Genomic DNA, 25,966 nt, shown 5'->3' with positions numbered 1-25,966 from the left:
ATGGATACCGAAGTCATAGCCTCTACATGCGGTATCGTCCAGCTGTGCCCAAAAGCAAAGCTGGCAAAAGAACATGTGATTGATTTGCTCTTCGCTTTACCATTTAGATGATAAATGCATCAACAGAAATAAGACACTGGATCAAAAAAAAAAACAGTTTGTCATATTTTTACACAACCTGACCTGAAGTTTTCTAAAAGTAAAATTGGATTATTCTTGAAAATATAGAACTATGAAGTTCTGAAGCAAAGCCTACAAACTATGCACATAGTTATGACTCAATACAAACTGAGTTTGCATAGGCTCGCATTGTAATCTCAAGTTAAGCGGTTTCTCTGTCATGCAAAGTTATTGGGGTTTTTTTTTTTTCTACACAAAACAATGCAGAAATATTTGTTGTCCTACAAAGAGTGCATTCAGTGGAAAAGATGTTTGATGGTAACGTCTGCTCCCGAAGCTGTTGCTTAACGTCTTGGATGAACCTCAGTATAATGAAGACCATGTGTTTTGAGGGGGGGGGGGGGGGGGGGGGGGGGGGCATCTTTCTGTTTCATTCTGCTCTGAGATTGAATGCAATCACAGTAATTAGCAGAACTGTGCATTGCATTACGTAATGTGCTGTACATTACATAACGTGGAAAGGTAGCTCTGACGCTGTTTATTGTGGGGGTTTTTTCTGTCGGTGGATCACAAACGACATCCTAATCAAACATTCAGAGGTCACTTTTAATTAAGGAACTCTCCTATATCTTACCTTTTATGATGTTCCTTTATGGTGTTTTACACTGGGTTATCACCGACCAAAACGGGTGACTCAGACACATAAAAAAACCCAGACAATATTAGAACCAATATGATCAGTTTATGTGTCAGAAAAAGCTCGGACACCGAAGATCTCACTATTACTGACTGAATCCAGTGAAGTTAAGAGTTTGAGTGGTTGCTCAAACCAAGTGTGTATTTTTGGAGGAGTCTCTCTGGGTGTCTCTCCGGTTCTAACTCATCCTTCATGTGTTGGAGTTAATGTAAGTCTACACTAAGATAATGTATGATTGATACAAGGCACGGTGAAGAAGGCGGAGGGGGGTGGAGAGAGGTGGAGGAGGGGTATGCTGTGCTTTTCCTATCCTCTCCAGCAAGTGTTTTATAGGTGTGTCATGGCATAGGCCTCACAGAATTACAGCTGGAAAACCACAAAGTTTTAAAACCACACATTACTCACGAGAGACCTTCATAAATCTCCACAACAAAAACAGAGACTGTATAACACTCAGACAAAAATATTGGTGAACGTTCAAATATGCACCATCAGGGTATTCTATGAAAGAGTAACCAGGAAAGCGGAGGAACTGTCTGTCTGCTCTTTTGAATACTTGTCAAACCCTAAGGATGCATTAAACAGTTTGTGTCATTGGATTTGGGACCGGAAACTTTTGACAACTTTCAATTGGAACCAATACTTTCGAGTTTCTTTTAAATGGTGTTTGTATGGACGACTACATAGATTTATCTCAAATCTTACATAACAGTCAGGCTGGATGTCGACTGTTTGCACGGTGCATCAAAGAGTTGTGATACCCAGTTGCGATACCAAAGATAACGAAGTGAAAAGATGACACGCGTTAGATATGGGCGTTCTGTTTCTGTGTCGACACGTTTGTTGTGGATTTACGTAAGATTCTCTTCAAGCTCCTGAAACCGGTCGACATCAAAGATCTTTTCCAGCATCCCACTTCCTCCCAATTCCCACAGAGAAGCCCGTCACACGACCCAAACCGGTGCCGTTTCAAAAGACTTATCATAAGATGGATGGATACAGAGGGCATAGGAACAGGGTTTGACATTCTGACCACTTCCCTTCCAATGCTGTCGCTTCTTCCTGGAGGTCACTGGAACCGAACCCCGTTTGAAGACTTTGAATACTGACCACCCAAAACACCCTCCGCAAAACGCTGGATGATAAAATGACTTTAACTATGATTTTAATTGGAACTAATAAAACTGCTAGAGAAAGGGATTTGTGCTCTGTCTCTTTCCATTGTCTTCAGAGAGAAAAGGCTTCTTTCTGGAATGTGGATAAGTCCGTTGTCCTCGTGTCTTGAAAACGAAAATCGGGCAAAACTCATTTTCTACGGCTGTGATTTAGTAGAGGTTTAGGCCCATGGGAGATAAATGTAGTCAGATAGATTCCTAATCACCACACATGGGTCTTGCAGACTTTACTGAGGATTCACATGCATTTGGACCACGAAAGATAACTACCGTCAAATGGAAAAAGAGGCACTTCCAAGCCAAGTTCACACACACACACACACACAGACACACACACACACACTCAAAAACATTTTTGTTTCAAAATGATTAAAATACAGAGACTTATACAGCTCTTTATCAACATGTATTGCCTATCAGAACTTCATAATACCACAGTCTTTCACTTCACCAAAGACAAAACTGAGACTACCAACTTTAACATGCACTGTTCAGATATCTGCCTCGGTTTTGTTAATCTTACAATTAATTTAATAACCAATGAATTCAATGATACAAATTAGGCTATGCAGGCCACTGATTTTGAGTGAAGTTTTGCTAAAGTTGTGGTGCAGAGATGATGTGGCTGCAGATTCACCTAGCCATAGTCCTACATAGTTTGCACTGAAATGCCCCTCAGATGGATGACAGATGGAAGATATATTGAGCATTCGTGATGAAGCCAGCTTATTTCATGTGTTTGCCCTTTCCTATTGACCCCCTCCTCAGGACACCCTGTATTTGTTTGTGGATCTTCTAAAGACCCCATTAGCTAAAGTCTAAGCCCCTGCAGTCACACTGGAGGCCGGCATATGGATGAGTACTATTGACTGTCCAATGCTCTCTTTTCATATTCAGTGGAATGCAAGATCAAATTTTTCTCCCCAGAGAGGCTTCAACATGGAATCCCATGGTATGAGCTACATACAAGATCTTATCCTAATGTATGGCTGTCGGGCGTCGTTTCAAACAGAGAGAGATAGTGGACCGCCAACGACTAATCAATTGGTCAGTCAATAACCGGGTTGTGCACAACAGCAACAACTTACAGCACATAAAGCCTCCAGCAGCGCTTTCCTGCAGTATAAAAGACCTTGACCGTCCTACGAGCCATATGAAAGTATAGATTATTTGTGTGTCATTCCATGTCCGTTAATTAGTGAGCTACAGTACATAGAAACCTGGTGACATCGCGTCAGTACACTATACTGTTTCATGCTGACTTGTGTCGGGAGTTGTGCTTTAACGTTTTGGAAATGACATTTTTCCATTTTCTTATAGCCAGGTGTGTTGCCAACTGACTGCACGGTTTCTGAAACGCGAAGGGTTTGGTTATGGATGCGAAACCAAACGATGCGGATGGCAAGCGAGGTGCAGCTTAGCGGAACTGGACAGGGCAGTGGAGAATGGGTGGAGAATGTCCTGTTTAGGGTAACATGGCATCCTCACTGCATGATTTCTTAAATGGCATTTCCTCTGCGTGACCTCTGGGATTCTCTGAAAGAACGAGGTGATGATATAACGACGGAAAAAGGAGAGAAACCGTGCTGTTCTGCTTTGCTTTGTTTTGTTTTAAGAATAAAGAAAAAACCCCAGCTTCAGTAGTAATCATGAAATTTGTCCTCCTGGTTTCTCTGCGAGCTGACCTTGTGACAAGTTAGCATCACCTCTGCAGATACTTTTTTGAACTCTGCCTTTTTACCAAGTAAATAACAACTAGCCACAACAGTCGTTTCATATTTCCTCATGTCCTACGACTTCTCTGCGAATCACTTGCTGTGGCAATCGGTGCAGATTGTCTGCAGTTTTACTGTGAGTAGCCTGCTATAATTCATTATCTCCTCGGGAAATAATGACATACCGCTATGCTAAGATGGAAGCATGCATCAGTCATGGTATTTCTGGTGGTATTTCATGCCAAACCTCAGCTTAGCATGTCCAGATGAATGATGTTCAAGGAGGATGAAACTGAGCGATGGCCAAGTTCAGTCCAACCACGGTTAGATCTTTAAGGGGGCGGAAAATATACTACGGTGTTTGACGACTGGAAAATGTCTTGAAAAGAGCATAACATACATAGGTTTTGTTTATAACTCTTATTTCCCGTAGTAAAGTTAGAGACAGAGACCCAAAGTTGTGCTTGAGATGGCTGACAACAAATTTCTCATTATTTAGTCAGAAGTTCTTTGACTTGCTGCGCACGAGCTGCCCAGAAAAAAAAATGTTTCCCAAGAAATGTTGTTTCATAATCAGGCTAATTCCAACTCATTTGTACACAGGAAGACCGCATTAAACCAATGAGGATGTAATGTCCTTCATCAACGGATGTTAGCTTTTTGATAGAATCAAGATTATAGTGTAATGGCACAAACAGCATGCTGAAATTAATTAATTTAAAGATTCTTTTCTCAGGGAACTCTCATTTGTTGTTAAACTTGTTTGCATTTTTATAGTTTTTTTTTCTTTCTTGTGAGGGGGTACTCCCCCCCTTCTCTCTCTCTCTCTCTCTCTCTCTCTCTCTCACACACACACACACACACACACACACACACACACTGTTACATCTCAGTTTAGTCCTTTAAACCCAGAGAAGCATTGCAGTGTAATCTTTGTTGACTGCTCAGAGACCTATAGGTGTTGTAATGGATATTGATTTGTCATTTCTCCAAACTGATCTCCAGTGCACGCCTAACGGGAATTTCTCCTAATATTTAGAATTCACACTTATGTTAGTGTTTCTCCTGTGGCGAAGTTCAGTTACTCTGTCTGTGAAGGACCTTCCTCAGACTCATACTGTTGCTGCTTGCTTTAATAATGGTATTTTGACTTTGGCCAAGGGAGCGAAGACTGTTTTCCACAATGCAACGTGGAGCGTGGCAAGATTTCAAACCCATACCGATCCGTTTAAGTTACTCTGAGGCATACACTTGTCTGCAGTTCGTATTCGTTGTTTGTAACATTCTTTGTGGAATATAAGTATTAAATTGTGATGTGCACAGGGTCACACAAACTTATTAACTATGTAACTGCATCAAAATGTGACTACGAGTTATAGCAGGAAGGCCAAGAGCTGATGTGAGTCTAATTTGTGCTGAAATAACTTTCCCCGAAGACAATGATCTGAATGCAGAATTGATGCTTGTAATGTCTGCTATGAATCCGGTCATCAGGAGTCAGCGAATTTGGCAATACGGGTCCTAAGCCGCATTGTCAAACTAGCATGCAATTCTGACGTCTGTCCAAACAGCCCCGTGGTCTCATAGTTCTATCCTGATGTTTTGTCTCCTGGCTTGTTGCTCCAGCGTGTCGCTGGAAGGGATAACATAATTAAACGCTACCTGCAGTAACCAGAAACCTTACAACACGCCGTATTAACTGTACTATGCTTCGTGAGTCATGCCGGTAGAAAGAAAGGGAAGAGGTTTCATAATCTGCTTTGCTCTTGATTTTCACCATTTCATATCGGGTTTGTTGGCATCTCAGGTTATCTGAGGGGAGGACCGGACTAGAGCGAATAATGTAAAAGTATTACGCGTCAAATCACTAGAATGACTGAGATCTTTCTGGAAACGGTTAACGGGTGTAAACTGGAATTACCCGTATTGTCATGGTCTTCAGATTTAGATTTCGTTAAATTACACCCCTTTTCAGATTCCATTCTGCTGACAGGTGAGCACTTTTTGTTCAACCAATCTGTGTCTGAGACTCAGGAATGAGGAGTAACTTGGAACATTAAAATGTCTTTTTCATGCTGCTCCTGCTGTTAATTATGAATAAACATGTGGTTATGTTTATGGTAATTTTAGAACAAGATCTAAGCCAAGAGAGAGAGAGAGAGAGAGCCAAAACCATGGCAACGCATCAAGTCATTTACAGGTTCTTGCACACTTTGGCCTCTAGAGGGCGGTAATGTTCGCTGATGTGTGGATAGAGGGCCTGTATAGAGCTGCAGATGAGGGTGGGCACTCAAGAGTATAGAGTTACTCTCACTGATCTGGCACAGTCCTTGAGCTTCAGTCAGCACCATTGTGGAGCCGCGAAGTCAAAAGATGTATTGCAGGAAATCCTGAGAGAAAAAGAACTTTCACCTCCTCGGAATAAACCAAAACAAAGACATTTGCTTAACGCATGCCTTTCTGAGACGTACTGTCTGTGGCTGGGTTTTGCCCGGCGTCTCCGTGGAGTTTTGTTTGGCCCAGTTGTGGAGGGAGGATTCCACGTGATGTGGTGGTGTAGTGCGGCACAGAAAATGCAAGGTGCGATTGAAACGGGGGTTGTCTGTCTCTTTGGCACCGGTCTCTAATGCGCGCCGGCTGTAGTCAACCTACACCGTGTGTTTCTAATATCACTGAAAAGGCTAAACAACACTTTATCCTTTGCCTTTGGATTTTTTTTTGTTAGGCAAGGAGCCAAAGTTCACTATCCTTATGTGGTATTAAGCTTTACTGTCTATCAGATCTTCATCCATATGACTTTGACTATTCGCGTCACTTGGGTGACGTCAGTCATTTCCGACGCTACGCTTTTTGATGTGTTTAGCAATGTGGACATCCTGTCACCTATATCCAGTCCTGCCGTACAGACATGCATGAAATCTGCTGAGTGTTGAATGTCCGTGTCATGTAGATGTGACCCCGATCCTCTCGAGCACGCAAACCTTCACACAGAGTGGATTTCATCCTTATCCGGCCAATGGGGAGAGGGTTTGATCCCGTGCTCCCGTCCAATTCCCTCCGCGTCCGAGTCATACGGTCCCGTCGAGCTTACCCTCCCGGCTCTCTCATCCACAAAACAGGAAGAGACAGAGAGCTGGATGTGGGGGGGGGTCAGGGGTCAAACGCATGAAAAGGGGGCTGCACTCGTTTTTTTTTTTACGTTGTGACCAGGATGTGAAAACTCAAAGATCTGTGGAAAAATGTGCACATCTTTGTTTTTTTCCTGTCGAAATAATCTCATGACGATCTGTGATTCATTGTAATGTTTTTTTTTTTTTATTATTATTATTATTATTTTGGGGTTGGGGGAACACTTCTCCTAGCAACCAGCGTATACCCATTAGGCCGAGTCGAAAACAATCAGGAAAAGACGAAAAGCACGCTTGGTACATTAGGCCCTGAATCAGCACGTGTCACCATCCTCCGCTGAAACTCCACTAAACAAACGAATTCAGCTTCGGATTAATTGTCTTTTTTTTTTTTTTTCCTGTATAAGATGTTTGATTGTCTTTCCACAAGTGCAGATGTGACAGCAGAGCACTTAAGAAAACCGCTCTCCAACATTTTTTTTTTTGTGGAACCGAACGAACTGGAGAGCGGAGGAGAGCGTCTGTCTGCCGTGACGTTTTTAAAAGCGGCTTCGCCGAGGAGCCAGAGAGAGGTTTGGCCCTCGCTCGCCTGCATCTGGAGTACGTTTTGAAAGCTAGACAGAGACAGAGGAGTCTCTAGAGAACTCAGTCATGTCGCTGCCCATCACGCACTAACCCCATACACAGCCTTTTTAGCTCAGACGCCCGAAACAACAAGCGGTGTGCTTGTTATCTTTGTGCACTACACACACACACACACACAAAATACACACACATACATACACACACACACACACACAGAAAAAAAGTCCCTGTCAAGTTTTATAAATATCCCTTAGGCTGTTTAAAAATGTCCCAGACAGAAGTCGTTCACGAAAAATGAGAAGTATTTTTTTTTTCGAGTTTGCCAGCGTACTTGGTTTTTGTTTGTTTAAATCTGCATTTTTTTTTTTGTTTGTTTCTTTAAAGGAGATTTCACGACACTCGCATTCAACGTTCCGCGAGACCTTGATCTTTGCCTTCCGGACTCTTCTTTAAGATGCAGAGGGCTCTTCTTCTTCAAGAACAGTGTGGCTTTTTTTTTTTACCGGAGGTCCCGCTCTGTCTCCAGAGTTTTACTGAGGTGTCAGGAAGCTTTGCGGCCGAGCGCTAATGAGATCATTAGATCAGCGAGCAGGCACTGACCAGAGAAGGATAGGATGTTGATGTAATCTCTCTGGGAGTGTTTTGTTTCTTTTTTTTTTCTCTCTCCTTTTGCTTTAGGAAGTCTGCGGTAGCTGGTCGGTTGCCGTCGGGTGAGAGCTGCGTTGTGACATCATAGCCCAGTGGATGGCCCCTGTCGCTTTGTTCTTTGCTCTGGAATGCCAGGGGGTTAGATGGAACCTAGATGTCCTGAGAGGTCAACGAAAAAGGGTTATAGGTCAACTGCGCTGGGTGCTTTTGTTGTTGCGCGTTAAGCCGGGGCTACAGATGGTGTGTGCTTCTGTGTGTGCTTCTGTGTGTGTGTGTGTGTGTGTGTGATAGCAGTGAGTTTCCAGCCATATCGCAGCATCTGCTGCAGGAAGCCTAAACTGGAATGTTCCAGCTTCCATTCTCCAATCCTCTCCCCTCTCTCCCCCTCTCTCTCTCTCTCTCTCCATTTCTTTCTCTCTGTCTCTCCATGCAGTGAACTTCATACATCTGTCGAGCCAATTCGAAAAAAGACAGCAGACCTGTCACTCAGCTTCAGACTGAAACCTCAGACGCTCTCCCATGCTCAAGTGGTATAAGGGAGACGTTTGCATCACTTAAGTCTTTCATTTCTGTTTTGGAACAGATTTTAAAGTCACAGTGACTGTGCTGTTGAGCAATGTAACAGAGATCAAATAACCAGCTCAGAGAAAGAGATTAAAATTTTTAGATATGTAGCCTAAAATAGTGAAAACCCCAGAGACCAACACTCCCAGTTGACTGTAACAGGGAAATGCTGGAAAGAGTGGGAAGTTGATGAGGCTGCCTGTGAGTCTGTGTTTGTTGTGCTGTAGTCCATGTGTGTGGGTGTGTGTGTGGGTGTGTGTTTGTGTGTGTGTGTGTGTGTGGGTGTGTGTTTGTGTGTGTACATGTATGTTTGTGTGTGTGTGTCTGTGGGTGTGTGTTTGTATGCATGTGTGTGTGTGCATGTATGTGTGTGTGTCTGTGTGTGTCTGTGTGTTCATTGTGCTGTAGTGGTCTCCAGTCGTGAGGGAAAGAGTAAATTCTCATTAAATCTGTTCTCTCTAGACTGTGCTGCTCCTCCTTTTCTCCTCCCCTTTTTCTCCTCTCTCCTCCTCCTCTCTCACTGTGTTTATGTGAAGTTTGCTCTTGGCAGCCAGGACGCCTTGCTCCAATTTACTTAAGGGGGCAGCAGATGGAGAGAACAGATCTGTCTCTCTCTCACCCTCTCTTGATCCCTCTCTCTTCCTACCCTGTGACGCGTGTTCCCTTGTGCCCCAATTGGACTGGCTTTGCCTGGCTGTAGCGTCGGTGTTGTCTGAAGAGACTTGTGGAGTTTATTCTCTGTGTGTCTTTGCCTCGCTGTCAGATTCTGTGTCTTAATCTCCAGACCTCCGAGAGCGCAGGTACAGCGTGTGTGCATGTGTTTGCATGTGTGCGTTGTTCTCCTCTTCTGGGATTCCTTTCCCACAGACTAATGTGTGTTTGTGTATGAAATCGTTTTTTGTCAGTAGAGTGATGTGCAGTGTGTCTGACAGCCATGTGTGTGTGTGTGTGTGTGTGTGTGTATACCTGTTGGTAATATGTGTCTATGTATGTATTTGTATGTGTGTGTAAGATTTGTTCATGCAATTTTAATTTCATGTGACAGTTGCTGTGGTTTTAAGACTCCGAGTTTGTGTGTGTACGTGTGTGTGTGTGTGTGTGTGTGTGTGTGTGTGTGTGCGTGCGCCTGTAGGGGTAACAGCGGCGTTCTTGTTTACAGTCCTTTCCTCCCGTAAAGAAGCGTGGCAGTGTCTCTAGAGAGAGAGAATGTCTTTTTGTCCCTCTCAGGTCCACCGGTGTTAAAAATCAATTTCATCCTTTCTCTTCCTTTCATGGGATGAAAGCGTAACAACGTCCTGCTTTTTCCCCATCAATAGCACGAATGCGACCACTGATCAGAACTCTAAACCACGCTGTAGAACGCGGTGCCGCTGGTCTCTCGTTCTGTAGAGGAATGGTCAGACTTTTTTTGCGGTGGTTAATCGACGGTAGTTTGGGTAATGAATACCAAACAGCCCACTGCGCTTGGGAGACACTGGCGGGCTAATGGGACTCAATAGAGTTCTTGTGTTAACTCCATTGCCTCGGCTTTAAATTTGAGAACAAGGCTGCCATAGCTTTTCCTGTTTAGTGATCTCGGTTCACTCCGAGTGGCTTTATAACGGAGCACCCTCTCCCCGGTGAAGGAAAACTATGTTACGGCATTCGTTTTCTGACGTGACACGGTTTTAGGTGATGTGTTTTGTTGTAAAGATTAAGCTGTGGTTTGGAAGGACTGCTGAATTAAAGTAAAAAAACCCCAAACAAACAAAAAAAAAAACCCCTAAAAAAAGTCTCAGAATACAATTTTTGTTTTTGTGATTTTGTATTTGTTTTTGGCGGATCTGTAGACCTGGGGCATACACGAGTGCTTCTACTTTGGCAGGTACTGGCTGACAATATTTCAGCGCTTAACATTTTCATTCCATAAACACGGGGGAATTATTTTAGAGTGGGCATATGGTAGCTATCTGCTTATTTATAAATAAATTAGAAGGGGTGTTTTTTTTATCACCAGAGACTTCATGCCAAGTTTCAGGCCCACGAGACAGAGGATTAAGACAAATATAGTCAACAGCGAGCAGAAGGGGAAGAAATGGAATTCTGGCCGGACTGCAAGAAAACGCCAGAGATTGCGGTTTAAAAACAAAAAAGGCCGAAACCGCCTTTTAATCGTTAGCAGATTTAAAATATTCCCTTCACAGGTTTAATCAAATCAGTTTCGTTCGAATAACACGTTCATCTGTTGGACTTTTTTTTTTTTTTTAAATCTTTCAGGACAAAATCAACTCTTCATTTGTTACCACAGATTGACTGACAATTTTTTTTCCCCATATTGACTCTGTTGCCGTATGTGAGTAGTTTTTCTAAGTTGGAGGTTAAAGGTGGAAAACGCTGTCTTGGAATTAATTACCTGCTGGTCAGTTGGCAAGAGCTTCTCAGATAGTCTCTCTCTGTTAATTCAGTCTCTTAGAGAAGATACTGAGGAGGACTGGAGGTTTTCTGTATGTCTTTTTTTGTTGTTGCTGTTGTGAGTCATTGTTATAAACTTTCCACTGAATATATATTACGCATCACCACGTGATGCCTCTGTCCTCTGCTGTTCTCTAATCCGAGGTTCTTTTGAGGTGGGTAGTGTTGGTGTGTGAAGGGCGCTACACTGCACTGTGGTTTATATGGGCTTGCTTTGTCTAGCTTTTAAAACAATAAACAGGATATCACACGTTAGGGACTTTATTTGTACTTAGGCTTGATGTTAAGAAACAAAATCCTTTCCTTTTGCATGCTATGTGTTGAAATGTGAAAGGAGGTGATAGGTGACTCTGACGTGATGGATTTGTATTATAATAGGTAGTGACTGACGCGTATACCATTATACCATGAGTCCCGTTTGACACTGGTATTTGATTTCAACCAAAAGTGTTTTGTAACCTCTACACAAACGCGCATACACACACACACACAGTCATGTATACACACACAGTCACGCACAAAAGTCATAGAACAAGAACATAGTACATTCCATATGTAGAATGTCTATTCACACGCGTCTTTTTCCTGACTGTGGTTCAGTTGCTTACATGCATTTGGTTGTATTTTTTCATTCTTTACATTGTATTGTTCATAAACAGTGAAAAAGGGAGAGAGAGAGAGAGAGACAGAAAAACTCAATCGCATGCACAGACAGTTAGTTATCCTCTAACAGTAATTAGTGGGTCTTGAGGAATAAATTCTTGTTTTTTGTTACTTTATTCTTTATCACTCTGACTGGGAACAGTTAGTCTCATTACAACAGAAATTAGGTCGGCTCAATGTCATCATTATATTCAATACACAGTAACCGCGTACCTCACTGGGTTGGACAACAGAGCATTTGAAAACCATCTGTTGTGCATCAAATCAAGGCAAGTTCCACTTTGTTGTGACTGTTATTAATGTATTTACTGACATTCACACTCATACAATGTCACTTTAAGACAACATGTCAGTATTTGTGAAGTTTAATTCACCTTTGTATTTGTAATGTAATGATTGGAGTATTAGTGATATTATCAGTGCGGGGACCAAAAACACTGTAGATTTGTTCAGACATCCTCTCGCCCATCCTCGGACCGAACCAAAGCATGAAAGTAAGGACACGACCCTTTACCTTTGACCTTTGGCCTGCCCCGAGCCTTGCCGGGCAGGTGGTGTGACAACGACACCGGCGGAAAACCGTCCCGTAGTGGCACGTCAGGAAACGGACATGAGACATTCTCAAAAAAAAAAAAAAAAAGGGTAGCCTTAAGGTGTTGATTGAAGAGGTTTCCTATTTGTCATGAGTATGTTATACTGGTACTGTACTCACTGTACTGGAGTTTATATAAACCTTCATGAAGCAAAAAAAAAAAAAAAATTACCATGAAAACACTGTGACATGCAGTTACAGGATAAATAATATAAATGAATAAGGCATGTGCTCAACCCCCCCCCCCCCCCCCCCCCCCCAAAAAAAAAAAAAACCCCAAACTTTATGGTTATTGCTTTGTGGATATTTACTTTAAAAAATTGGTTTTATTACAATGAGCAAAATTAGCCACGGCAATTACAAAAGAATTTTCCAGAAAGGTCCCACAGCATCCAATTATGTTTTTTTTCTTTTCAGTCATTATTTAGTCAGATACAATTATCCTTATTTTACTAATTTGTACGCTTAAACTGAGATGGTTAATAAACCTGGTGTTTCCTTATTGAGTTACCGTTAGATCGTAATCTCGTGGACTTCCAGTCAGGACAGTGTAATCACCACTGTAAATATTGGACTTCGTTCGTTAACTTTTTATTACTGACAGTTCAAGGGGAATTTGGTATATTGAATCAAGGCTAAAACGACTATGAACCAGCCGACGCAGACAGAGGTAGACGCAGACAGAGGTAGACGCAGACAGAGGTATGGCTTTGTATACAGCTATATCATCTGCCCTTTGGCTTACAGGAAGGACCGCCTTTTCCCTGTCTTTGTGCATGCGCCGAATGCCTGACTGATTGGCTGTATAATTGATTTATGCTGTGTTTCAGAGCGTTACTCTCGGGTCAGCCCGTACCTTCTCTGTTTTCGTCACAGGCTTCGGGTTCCCGTCGATTGCAGGCGGCATTCGCTTCTTCGGTGCGGTGACCCTTTGCCCCCCCCCCCCTCCCTCCTTAAATACCCTCTCCTGTCAGATCCTTTTCTGTTGGGCATCAAAGTAGACCACCGGGGAGGAGTCCTGAGGCGATGTCTGTTTTGGCTTTAGCTTGAGCTGTGCTGATCCTTTACATAGCACAAGTTCATCGCCGTATTGATTTCTACTGTTCTCCTTCTCTCTCTCTCTCTCTCCTCCCTCCATCTGGGAACTGATATTGTAACCGACTTCGGTTCACAACGGTGCCTCTCGTAAATCAGTACTGTTGAATTGAATTGCTTGGCTGCAGTTCAACCTGATTAGTCGTTAAAGAACAAACGTGTGGCTTTTATTGGTTTGAATACACATAGTCCTAATCCATACAAGCACTCTGATCCTTTGGGGATGATTCTTAGTTATAAACTAAGCGAGGAGATGTTTTTTTTTTTTTTTTCCATTGTCAACCATAAAAGGGACCAAAGGAGTGTGTTTACGTGGTCACAAAACTCAGAAGAAGAATAAAGCACTGCTGACGTTAATGCCAGGAAGAATTCCTGAAGTCTGAAACTTCTCCCCTGTTCGCGTAAATCTCGGATCTTGTAGGTTTTATGAAATTCACGGAACTGCAGGATATCAGATGTGAACAGCTGGATATGTATAAATATGTATATATGATATGTGTGACTATATGAGCCCCCAAGCTTAAATGATGTTGTATTTACCCAGTGTGGCTGAAAGTAGCTTCATAAAAAGTATTTTAATGTAAGTCAGAGACAGAGCACCTGTGTGTGTGTGTGTGTGTGTGTGTGTGTATGTGTGTGTGTGTGTGCGCGTGCTTGTGTGTGCATGCAAGTAATCCATCACTTGGGTCAAAACTTTGATACTTCATCCCACACTTGATCTCTTCTACTTATTAAGAAAAAGAGCACACAGCCATTTTGTACTCTCTCAATATCCGTCCGGGAAGCACTTCCAGTGGTTGGGAAATGTAGATTAACTCTGAAGGATAAGGATGAATACAGTAAAGGAAAGGGATCCTTAAAATATCTGGCAGGGATATGTGTAATTTTATGATGATGTTGAATCAGGTGATGACCCTGATCTGATTCTGTCTTACTAATGCGTCTTGCCTGCAGCCTGGGCATGTAATGATATTTGATGGTTGGTTTAGAAGCGAGCTGAGCCAACTTGCTGTTCACTGCCAGGACGTTGGATCCACTGTTACGTGCAGATGGAGCTGTGAGCTAAGGGTGTTCGAAATGACGTAAAGGAAAAAAGAAAGAGAATGATCCGCCAGAACTCAGCAACTCAGTGACTGACTCACTCTTCTCTCTCTTTCTCCTCTTCTTCCTTTTTCCTCTCAATCTCTCACACCTCCATTCTTTCTTTCTTCTTCTCTCTCTCTCATGGTCTATCTGCCTCTCCGTGCCATGCTCTTTCCTTTCTTCCTCTCTCTCTCTCTCTCTCTCTCTCTCTCATGGTCTATCTGCCTCTCCGTGCCATGCTCTTTCCTTTCTTCCTCTCTCTCTCTCTCTCTCTCTCTCTCTCTCATGGTCTATCTGCCTCTCCGTGCCATGCTCTTTCCTTTCTTCCTCTCTCTCTCTCTCTCTCTCTCTCTCTCATGGTCTATCTGCCTCTCCGTGCCATGCTCTTTCCTTTCTTCCCCTCTCTCTCTCTCTCTCTCTCTCTCTCTCTCCGTTAGGGTGACCACACGTGGGCCACCATGCTGGGGCAGAGTGTGAAACTGCAGCCGGTGCCCATCCAGAGCCTGTCGGAGCTGGAGCGTGCCCGTTTGCAGGAGGTGGCGCTCTACCACCTGGAGGAGAGAGACCTGGACTTCAAGATCAGCATCCCCACAGGTTTGGCTCTGTGTCCACCAAAGATCAACCGTCTGCTGCGTCGCCTCTCAGTAACATACACTGAAATGGATGGTTAGCACTGTGCTGGACTGATTGTGCTACTAATAGCCGACAAGCCTTCGGACGGTGCCAGCGTAGCTGTTTATTCTACAGCTACCCCGGCGTGTTAACTTACAGCTGCAGAACCGCTTAGTTCAATATCATTTGTGATTTAACTTGTGATTTAAACTAAGGGGTCTTGGCTGAAAGAGAGTTATGAGTTCCTTCATGCTGAGTAATAGTACTTCTATGCTATTCCACAGTTTCTCACCAGTATGCAAGGAACAGGATAAAGAAAATGTAGAAATAAATTGTATTGAAACGAATATGGCATCTTAATGTTTACCCCCTGTCCCATTCAGATGGTGGTGTTGTGAATAAAGGCCAGTAGCTGAAAGGAAATCGAGAGAATATTAGCAGACGGTAAATCTTCGGAATACTTGTTGAAGGCACCATAAATCCGCGGAATATAAAAACCATAGTGAGTTCATCTGACTCCAGAGAACGGTAATCTGAGGGACATTGTGTCTAAAAGTTTCAGTGTGCAAAAGGCAGCGTTAGAGACATTCCACTCTGGAGACATGTTTTATTGTATAAAAGCCCCGACGGAACTGGAATGCAGGACCTTTTATAACTCAATTCGCTTTCTTAAAAAACACCGCTTTTAGCCGAAAAGTGGTATCCTTCTTGCACAAAGATGTCGTTTGTTACTTCATATACACTAAAAGAAATGTACCACTTTTCTATATGATTATGTTGTGTCATGTGGGAAATTTTTTGTCTGTGGTATCCCACTATAGTGCTTTTTTGTTTGTTTGTTTGTTTGTTTTTGTTTTTTTTCTTTGCTTTTCGTTTATTTTGTGCCGAACCTGGGGTCTCTGTGCTGGGTGTGTTAATCATGTGTGCGTTAAGCGACGTGCGTTGAGGTCTCCTCCGTGTCCCGTGGCACATTCTCCATTGTCCACACAAGGAAGCAGAATTCCTATGAACTCCAAGAGGTGACTCTGAGATCAGAAGGAGATCAAACCAGCGGGGTCTCGGAGCAGAGCTTTTTTGGTGGATCCTCTGGACGAAGGCTTTGAGTCCTGTTTCACGGATCCCGGGAGAGCCCAAACCACCGCTTCACGTGGAAATACTTATGAAACTCTCTGTTCTGCCGTTGAAAGCTATGAAAGCTTGTCATGGGTCATTTTCCTCCCTTTCTTTTTCTTTGGATTCCTAGCAGTGTTGTCAGAGTTCGTTTGAAAAATGGAGTTCCAGAGAATTGCTCGCGTTCTCTTTCTTTCTTTCTTTCTTTTTTTTTTTTTAATGTTTTCTCTGGCCTTTGTCTAAACTTTGTCTGTTTCGCTCTCCTGTATGAGGCCCTCGTGTGCTATTGTTATCTCCCTCTCGTTGGTGAACAAGTTAACCCTTTCATCCCTTCTCTTTTCTCACTGTGGGCTCATTGAAAAAAAGAGCTTCAGAGTGCTCTATCTCTCTCTCTCTCTCGCTCTTTCTCTCTCTCTGTCTCTCTCTCTCTCTTTTCTCTCTCTCTCTGTCTCTGTCTCTCTCTCTCTCTCTATGCTGACCACTGATGGGAGATTAGCCCATGATGCCTTGGCGTGTGGGGAGGGGGAGGGGCTGTCGCCGTGGAAATAAACTCTCATTTCCTGCAGTCATGGGAATTTGACCCCACCTAAGCTTCTCCACATGGAGAATGAGGCCGGGGTTCTTCTGTCAGTTCTCCCCAAGGCCATCTCTCCATAACGCTCCTCACATCTGGATACAACTGTGTCTTGACTTGAGGGAAACCCCCATCTTTTCCAATCCATGAGATTAGTGAAAACAATCACCACCACCACCACCACAAATAGCTTAAGGGGACGGCAGTAACTTTTCCTGATTTTTGTGAAAACAGTCCTGCATGATTTGTAAAGTTTTGTTGTTTGGTTTTTTTTATGTACAGTCCCTTTGCCGTAAGCGGAACAATGACCTCTCTCCGTATAGTAAACAAATTCAAGGCCGTTTCGTCTCTCTCTCGTTTTGGACAATGGATGAAGTAAGTTTGCAGATTTTACAGGACTGTGTTGTTTTTCCAAAGAGCGGGAAGATGCTGATGGGTTCAGGGAGAGGTAGACGAGTCAGTCTGCAGAGGGAGTTCACATCTGTTAAAAAAACAAACAAAAACAAAACAAAACAAAAAAGTCTCGTCTGTATCTTTATGGGCCACCTGTGGGCTGATGTCGACGGTGAACGTCGTGGTTTGAAACAACGTGTCAACAAAAGGTCTTTGTCTTCGTCCGTCTAATTTTAGACTGTGTGTCCATGAGCTATTTGTACTTAAGCAATATTCAGGGAAGTGCCTGGAAGGTTTCTTTTTCTTTCTTTCTTTCTTTTTTTTATAGGCTTCGTTCATTTCCTCCTAAGCCCCTTTCTTGAGAATTTTCTTTCCCTGCTAATAATGGAAAGCTGTTTGATAAAGAGAGAGAGAGAGAGAGAGAGAGAGCGTCAGACCGCTTGCTTTGGCCGTTCCTTTTCGCCCTCGACTGTTTACAGAGACGTCTCAGCCCACTTACAAACAGTCACGCTTTTCGACAGGCGACCCAAACGGACCCGCGGCGTAGCGCCGGTTTTTTTTTTAGATTTGAGTCGCGCAAATGCCGTCATGTTGCGACGGTCCGTTGAAGTGCAGAATGAACATGGTAATGACGCTCAGAGATGCCTTCACCTTTTCGGTCTTAACGCGTAACACTCAATCTGTGTTGGGCTTAACACTGGAGACGCGCTAGTGTTTGTGCATCTGTGAAGCTATACAGTCGCTCTTACGTGTTGCCCGTTTACAAGTTGTGTGTAAAAAAGTTCTCCCAGTAGAGACGAATTAACAGAGAAAAACCACAAAGCATTTCTGTCAAAGTAGGGAGTAAGATTCCATGGAAATAAGGCTGGTCTGGTCTTAGTTTTAATGTTTTAAAGTTTTTTTCTGTTAGATTGAAACATGATAGATTCCATCCTTTTCTCGTCTATCCGTTCATTCATCTTTTCCGTATGATTTTTAATCACTCGGCTGTATTTCTCTCTCTTTTTGCCCCCCACCCCCAACACAGAGATTCGCAAGAGAAGGAAATCACTCCGAAGAAAATTCGACTCCTTCTCCAAGGAGAAAAAAGAACGAGGTAAGGTTGTCTTTCTTTCTTTCTTTCTTTCTTTCTTTCTTTCTTTCTTTCTTTCTTTCTTTCTTTCTTTCCACAGGGATTAACAACCCTTCAAGGTCACTCAAAGCCATACAGTCTTTTGCACACTGTCTTTTGTGACTCAGAGGCTTAGGCTGTGGTTGAATTGTTTTACTCACACTCTGACGTAAGCATGCTGAAACAATTTCTTTTGGTCATGCTTTTGACAAAGCCCAGTTTCCAGAATTAATGTGTTCGGTTCACAGAGCATGTTGTGCATTTCTGATTGTTTCGTTTCTGTTGGATTGCGGCCATATTCTCTTCATTTCAAAGTGAAGTCTGTACATTCAATCTCTACCTTTCCTTGTGCTGGTAATGTTCTACTTTTATCAAAACACGTGATCTCTATGGTGATAGATATTCAATACATGTCATCTTTACCAAGACCTGCCAAGAACATTTCAATCTCTCTCTCTCTCTCTCTCTCTCTCTTTCTCATTCTCTCTGTCTTTGTCTGTATAACCCTCCCCCCCCCCCCCCGTATCCGTAACCATCACTCTCTCACCCTCTCTGTCCCTCACTCTCTCTGTAAGCCTGGTAAATTGAGATGCTGGAGTTTAGAGAGTGATAAAAGGATGTTCCCACAGTAGGGCTTCTGACCCTGGTAACTCACTCTGTCGACTGCTTCAGTTTCAGAGAAATCTCCCGTAGGCCTTTAAGACGGGGCGACTTAGCCCTCTTTATCATCCAGGAGAACATTGAGTTTTGGCACTGTGAATGGTGGCATGTTGGTAATACCCTACGCAATCTCTGCGGCCATGTGCATATAAGGCATGTGTCGGCAATAAACAAATTAAGCGGTTAGTCTGTTTAAAGTGTGTGTGTAGACATTTTGTTTATTTTGGGTCATAAACTATTTTTAGTTTATAGTTAATACTATATTTTCCCAACTTGTCAAACATCAGAGTTGAATCATGTAAAATTCAGTTTGTTCACAGGATTGCTAAGATCCTCCTTCTAGAATGGTCTTTTTTTTTTAGCTTTCTTACTTTTTAGGGACCCGCCAATGATAAAGACCGTGATACTCCTCTAATCAAATTTAAATATTAACATTAACCTTGCACAGCATGGCATCCGTTTTACCATTAGGATGTAATAAAGTACTAAAGCTTAGTAATAATGTCTGATCTAAAGGTATTTTTACCTGACATTTAGAAAAACCTCCCAATGTGCGTCACACAAATTCCTTATCTTAAGCAGTTATCTTCACCTCTGTTCTTCTCTAGTTTCTCAGAAAGTCTATTTTGGCATAGTTGCCAATGGCTAGTGCTTGAAATTGAAAAAAAAATATATCACTTGAAAAAAAATCTGAAAAAACTTTTTTTTTTTTTGGATTTCTTTTTTTTTTTCATCATCCGTGAATCCTCTATATAAGGTAGATCAGCAGAATCCATCCAAAATATTCCACCATCTGTTTTTTTGTCCATCGCAATAGTGTACTGATCCAGGATCAGTTGTTTATTTTATTTTTTTTCACTGTTTATGGTCTAAACAGCTGCTGTCTGAAATGCCGAGGCTGATCTGCGACCTGTAAGTGTCTCTGCCAAGGGAGATCCTTCAGTCAGCAACACCTCCTCCTCTCTGGAGGATCTCCAGGCGTCTGCCAATGGCAGGTTTTTATCTGGCACGTGCAGCTGGCCTCAGACTCAGAGGCCGTGGAGAGGACGAGCGGAGAGAGATAGAGAGAGAGAGAGAGAGAGAGAGACGCGTGGAGGCTTGGGGGGGGGGGGGATGGACGGAGAAGAGGTCCAAGCAGCGTCAATCCCCCGATCCAACCAGGTCCACCCTGGGCCGACGGCCAGTACAGCAGACTAGCCTCACCTGACATAAACCTTTGACCTCGCGAGAATTATTTAGACAGACAGGGTTGCGGGGGGTGGCGTAGTCCACGGTGCTCAGGCGTGCTGCGAGAGGGACGGTTCGCCAAGCCGCGACCGTTTAATCTCGTTTAGTTTATTTCCACACGGGTTTTAATGGTCAACGAGTCCAAGAAGAAGCTACATTGATTTTTCTTGGCCCAGTGTCCCCCCTGAAACTAGACCCGGGACAACTTGAGTTACAGGATAATTACTTTTTTGTTTTATTTTCTTTAGCACTGACCTTGTGTATTAGACAGAAAGCCTGTTTAAATGAGGCACGGTCTTGTGCCGTAATGAGTTTAAAAAGTTCAGTCTTGATTACAGTGCTATGTTCCCTGTAAGAGGCTTACGGATGCCCGGAAGGAACAAAAGGGGTAAAGGATGAGAAAAAAAACAAAAAGGTCACAAACTGGGCTTCCATGGACATGCCTGTTGTTTTTGTAGGACCGGAAGCCTGGTCTGTTGTTGTTACTTTGTACAGGTTTGCCACGTTGTCTTCGTGGGGGTTGGATTATTTAAGTGTTAAGGGTGTCTGCCCTCGTGAACATCTAATAGGATTCTCTCCTTAACTCTCCCCTCTCTCTCTCTCTCTCTCTCTCTCTCTCTCTCTCTCACATAAATCCAGAGTGTGGCTATTAACACAGATTATGTTCATGAAGAGACCAAATGTGGAGATTAGAATAAAATAGATTTGGACTCTGTATCAACTCTGTGTGTGTGTGTGTGTGTGTTTTGGGGGGGGGGGGGGGGGGGGGTGGAGGGCTAGCACCTCTGTCTTTAACCCCTGTGCGGCCCCAGGCAGATGCAGAAGAAAAGCGTTTCTGTTGCGGTGCTGAGGATCGGTCTCTGATCAGCACAGATGGGATCTGTTTGTGGCCTTTAGTTGCATGAGTTTGGATCTTGTGACATTTGTGAGAATTTCCAGCATCTTCACTGCATGTAGGTCTAATTAATGCGTTTTTCGACAATTCTGCTGTTTGTGTGAAGTGAGCGATGGCAAGAGAGAGCCTGGGATTACGGTATTTCTCAGTTTGCACGTAAATTGTTTGTCGGAAAGAAATGAAGCGATTCTCGTCATTAGTGGTGGTGACCTCCTGTTTTCTTGAGAGCTGAGGAGATGTGTTTATGTGGGCTTGGCCCAGTTGTGGTTGTTCTTCTCAAGTTGTTAATATGCTGTGTCACGTTTGTGTATAAATAGATGGACATGGGCTTGACTCGCATTTCCTGAGAACACGAAAGATAAATATTCTCCACAGTATCAAAAGCTACTGACAAAAAAAAACTGTTAGTTTACGGGTTGACACAAATAGGTGGGAATATTTTATGAATGAGTATTATTACTTACCACTAATGAACGCTTATTGCTATTGAATACTTATTACTAATGAACAATATAAAGTTTTGTTGATAAAATTCTACATTTGTGATCACATTCACAAACGTTTCCAATGTTTTGATAATATTTTATATCGAAATAAATCCCTGACTAAATGTTGATCACCCTGTAAATATGAATATCTATTCTTCACACTACGTCCGTGAATGTAATCCGTACTGTTACTCTCTCACGGAATACTGGAATCTGCAGTATCCTTTCTTTGTCTCTTTCGTAGAAACGGCACCCAAGGCGTTTGGGATTCCCCTCTCTCAGGTGATCGCCAACGACAGAGCCTACAAGCAGCGTCAGGACGCCCTGAAGGAGAGCCGTCGGGACTGTCTGGACCTGGAGGCGAGCGTGCTGTGGTTCCGAGCGGAGAAACGCCAGCAGAACGTGAACAGGCCTCTCTGTAACACGGCGTCTTCGCCCGGCGCCGCCTCTTCCTCGGCCTTAGAGATCCACAGCAAGCCCCTCTCCCCGACCTTCCTGGACAACAACTCCAGAACGCATCGACGGGTACGTGGTTTAAATCTCGATGCCCTCGCAGCAACGCGGACGGTTCGGCGTTTAAGGAGCTGACGGCTCCGGAACGTGTATTTTAAAAGAAGTGCACTTGTGTGAAATTAAACCCATCCGTTACTCACGGATGTGGTAAATTCATAAACGTTATAACGCACAGAGAGAGAGACAAGGGTCTAAAAGGTCATAGGTCCAGAGCACGCAGACGAGGACTAGAGCCGGTACAAGTGAAACAGGGCGGGAAACTTAAGTCTGATTCTCAGTTTGCAAAGCACAGACATGTGTGATGGTGGGAGCGTTTCACTGTGTGATCGCCGTGATTATACGTGGATATACGTGTTTGTGTGCAGATGTGTGTGTGTGTGTGTGTGTGTGTGTGTGTGTGTCTGTGTGTGTGTGTGTGTGTGTCATATAGCTGATGCGTGTGTTTTTACCCAGAACACACGCCGTGGTTGCGTGTGCTGGTTGTGAATTTGGTTCTGAACCTGTGCTGTCTTTATTGCTTTCTTATCTCTCTCACTGATTCAAGTTCATTCAAAATAGAACCGAATTTGAAAAATGCAATGAGAAGCAGATCCGTATCTATAAGAATAGCACGCTTCAGACGCTTGAGTAAAAAGATACGACGCGAGAGTTTGAAAGGAATTTGATCCGCACGAAAGAAACGACAGAGTTTTCAATAACTTGACCTATACGAGGTGAACCATTGGCCTGAGAGAGTTACCAGAGCTGTTTCAAAACATTTTCGTATCCTGTGTACTCATAACATTTTTTGTCTGCATAACTCGAATGTTTGTTATTTAACCAAAGTTGTTTTCAAAATATTTTGCGACTTTTGTGTTTTGACACTAAAACTACCCAAATATGAACAGGGGCCAGTAAAAATGAAGCGTGTTCTCATTTATTGGAGGATAAGCCGATTATATCTCGTAAACAGTTTCCCATCACGAAATACGGATACAAGGCTCCTCCTGAATGTGGAGTCAGACCGTGTCATCGCTCGTTTGAGATGTGTAGAGCAAATCCAGCAAATTTTTCGCAAGGCTTGGACGAAATGAAGAGGAACAGACATTAAAAGCCCTCAAAACGCTTGTCGTTTCCTTTGTATTTCTGCTGTGTCATGTTTGAAAAAGAACCTTGGGTTAAACAAATAAAAAGGAAGTAGAACCCCCCCCCACAGGCAGGAAAACCAGAAATAAAATAGTGTGAAAATCTGCTAAGTTGTTATGACATCTCCAAAAAAAAAAAAAAAAAAAAAAAATTTCCTGAAAATGAACACACCCCTGGTATAAAAAAAATCCCTAAACGCGTGATATCGACGGAACGAGGTTCTGTGTGGGAGATCCTGATACTGATGGGGCGTTTTCTTGGCTCCGATCTTTACTCAGCGTGATCGCAGTCCACTTCTCTGTTGGTGGCTTCAACTCAGCGGGGGGAACACGCCATATCCATATCCTGATTTAGGCCAAGGCAAACTCATCTAGTGCACCCCGCAGAAACGGAAAGAATGAAAGAATGAAAGAGAGAAAGAAAACATGAGTCATTGTCAAGTTAATGATGGATTTGACGGCTGAAGGGCTCTTTATGAACAAGCGTTTACATTCCTCTCTTTCGGTCGACTTCTTCTGTCTGTAAATGGATCCCTAATTGCTTTATGCTTATGTTATTTTCTTCTTCTCTCCCAAAACCCTCAGTTGTTTAAATGTTCTTAATTAAACAAGTAGTAATCAATAAAAACTGTGTTGTATATACAGACGCTAAAATGCATGCAGACATGTTTCGACCTTTTGAAAGCCCCTTTCTCTCTCTCTCTCTAATTCTCTCTCTCTCCCTTTTCTCCCTCTCATTCTCTCTTCCTCGCTCTCTTGCTCTCACTCTTTCTCTCCCCCCTCATTCTTTCTCTGTATCTCTCTCTCTCTCTCCCGTTCTTTCTCTCTTTCTTTCTCTTTCTTTCTCTCTCTCTCTCTCCCTCCCCCTAACTCTTTCGCTCTTTCTGTCTCTCTCTCTCTGTAGGGTGGATTGTCAGTAGACTCCATTTCTGACCTGGTAGAGAGTCAGTCTCGGCTGTTGGAGGCACTGCAGTTGTCTCACCCCAATGAGCTAGACATCAGGAAGGCCTCGTCAGGCCGCACACAGGCCAAACTCAGCCTTAACCCCATCTACAGACAGGTGCCCCGCGTGATGGAGCGCTGTTGCGAACACATCCACACCTACGGTGAGCAAGGGACATCTTGTGTTTCATTTGGATTCACTGGACCTGCAATAGAGACAACTGTCCAGTTTCACTTTAACAGGAGAAAGTTGCTGCTTAGCATTAATTAGCGTGAGTACGTCAAACGTTTTTTTTATCGTAATTCTGTAACGAAACACTCTCTTTCTCTCCAGGGTTGCAGACTGTGGGGATTTTCCGTGTGGGGAGCTCAAAAAAGAGAGTTCGTCAGGTAGGACGTCGTGAATTTTGCACTTTTAGGAATACGCTGATGTCCAAAGGACAGGAAGTCTTTCTGCTTTCTCTTGCCTGGAGCTATAGATGAGAAGGGCTTTTTCCCTCTCTGCTTTCATGTATGTGACATCCACAACTTTGGATGGGGTAAATCTTTGCTTTGATTAGTTGAACTTTCCGCATGCATACCATTCTCTGCTCCCCTTCAGATGTTTGTGAGAAACTGACCTTTCCGTGTTAATATGTCTGCGTGTCAGCGCTGGATTATGTGTTGCTGATTCGATTTGTTTACCGCTGTGGTGGTGTTGTGACCTTCATTTGGACATAAAAATGTGTTTGTGAGACGAGGCATTTAAGGAATTTGTTTCTTGATTCTTGTGTCATTTTGTGTGTGTGTGTGTGCATGTGTGCGTGCGTGCATACGTGCATATGTGTGTGTGTGTATGTGTATGTGTATGTATGCGTATGTATGTGTGTGTGTGTATGCGTATGGCATGTATCTGTGTGTGTATTTGTTTTGAGCTGCAGGAAGACTTTGACAGCGGGACAGATGTGATGTGATGTGATGTTGTTTGTTTTCAGCTGAGGGAAGACTTTGACGGCGGGACAGATGTGATGTGATGTGATGTTGTTTGTTTGTTTTCAGCTGAGGGAAGACTTTGACGGCGGGACAGATGTGATGTGATGTGGTGTGATGTGATGTGATGTGATGTTGTTTGTTTGTTTTCAGCTGAGGGAAGACTTAGACAGCGGGACAGATGTGATGTGATGTGATGTTGTTTGTTTTCAGCTGAGGGAAAACTTTGACGGCGGGACAGATGTGACGTGATGTGATGTTGTTTGTTTGTTTTCAGCTGAGGGAAGACTTTGATAGCGAGACAGATGTGATGTGATGTTGTTTTTTTGTTTTCAGCTGAGGGAAGACTTTGATAGCGGGACAGATGTGATGTGATGTGATGTTGTTTGTTTGTTTTCAGCTGAGGGAAAACTTTGACAGCGGGACAGATGTGATGTGATGTGATGTTTGTTTTCAGCTGAGGGAAGACTTTGACGGCGGGACAGATGTGATGTGATGTGGTGTGATGTGATGTGATGTTGTTTGTTTGTTTTCAGCTGAGGGAAGACTTTGACAGCGGGACAGATGTGATGTGATGTGATGTTTGTTTGTTTGTTTTCAGCTGAGGGAAGACTTTGACAGCAGGACAGATGTGACGTGATGTGATGTTGTTTGTTTGTTTTCAGCTGAGGGAAGACTTTGACAGCGGGACAGATGTGATGTGATGTGATGTTTGTTTGTTTGTTTTCAGCTGAGGGAAGACTTTGACAGCGGGACAGATGTGATGTGATGTGATGTTTGTTTGTTTGTTTTCAGCTGAGGGAAGACTTTGACAGCGGGACAGATGTGATGT

At 43.2% G+C, this 25,966-nt stretch overlaps 1 protein-coding gene across 1 annotated transcript in view; it reads left to right on the top strand.

Annotated features, from left to right (window-relative positions):
- arhgap36 (Rho GTPase activating protein 36) overlaps positions 1-25,966 on the top strand; it is a 30,337-nt gene that overhangs the window by 704 nt on the left and 3,667 nt on the right. The window contains exons 2-6 of the mRNA XM_030779214.1: positions 14,954-15,110; positions 18,233-18,301; positions 21,831-22,111; positions 24,128-24,329; positions 24,500-24,555. Of these exons, the coding sequence (XP_030635074.1) occupies positions 14,954-15,110; positions 18,233-18,301; positions 21,831-22,111; positions 24,128-24,329; positions 24,500-24,555 (765 nt within the window). The remainder of the gene's footprint in view (positions 1-14,953; positions 15,111-18,232; positions 18,302-21,830; positions 22,112-24,127; positions 24,330-24,499; positions 24,556-25,966) is intronic.

The sequence above is a fragment of the Chanos chanos genome, chromosome 7 (assembly GCF_902362185.1).
Source record: "Chanos chanos chromosome 7, fChaCha1.1, whole genome shotgun sequence".
In the NCBI taxonomy this organism is placed as follows: domain Eukaryota; kingdom Metazoa; phylum Chordata; class Actinopteri; order Gonorynchiformes; family Chanidae; genus Chanos; species Chanos chanos.
The sequence above is the reverse complement of the archived record's forward strand: the minus strand, read 5'-3'. Positions and strand labels throughout refer to the sequence as shown.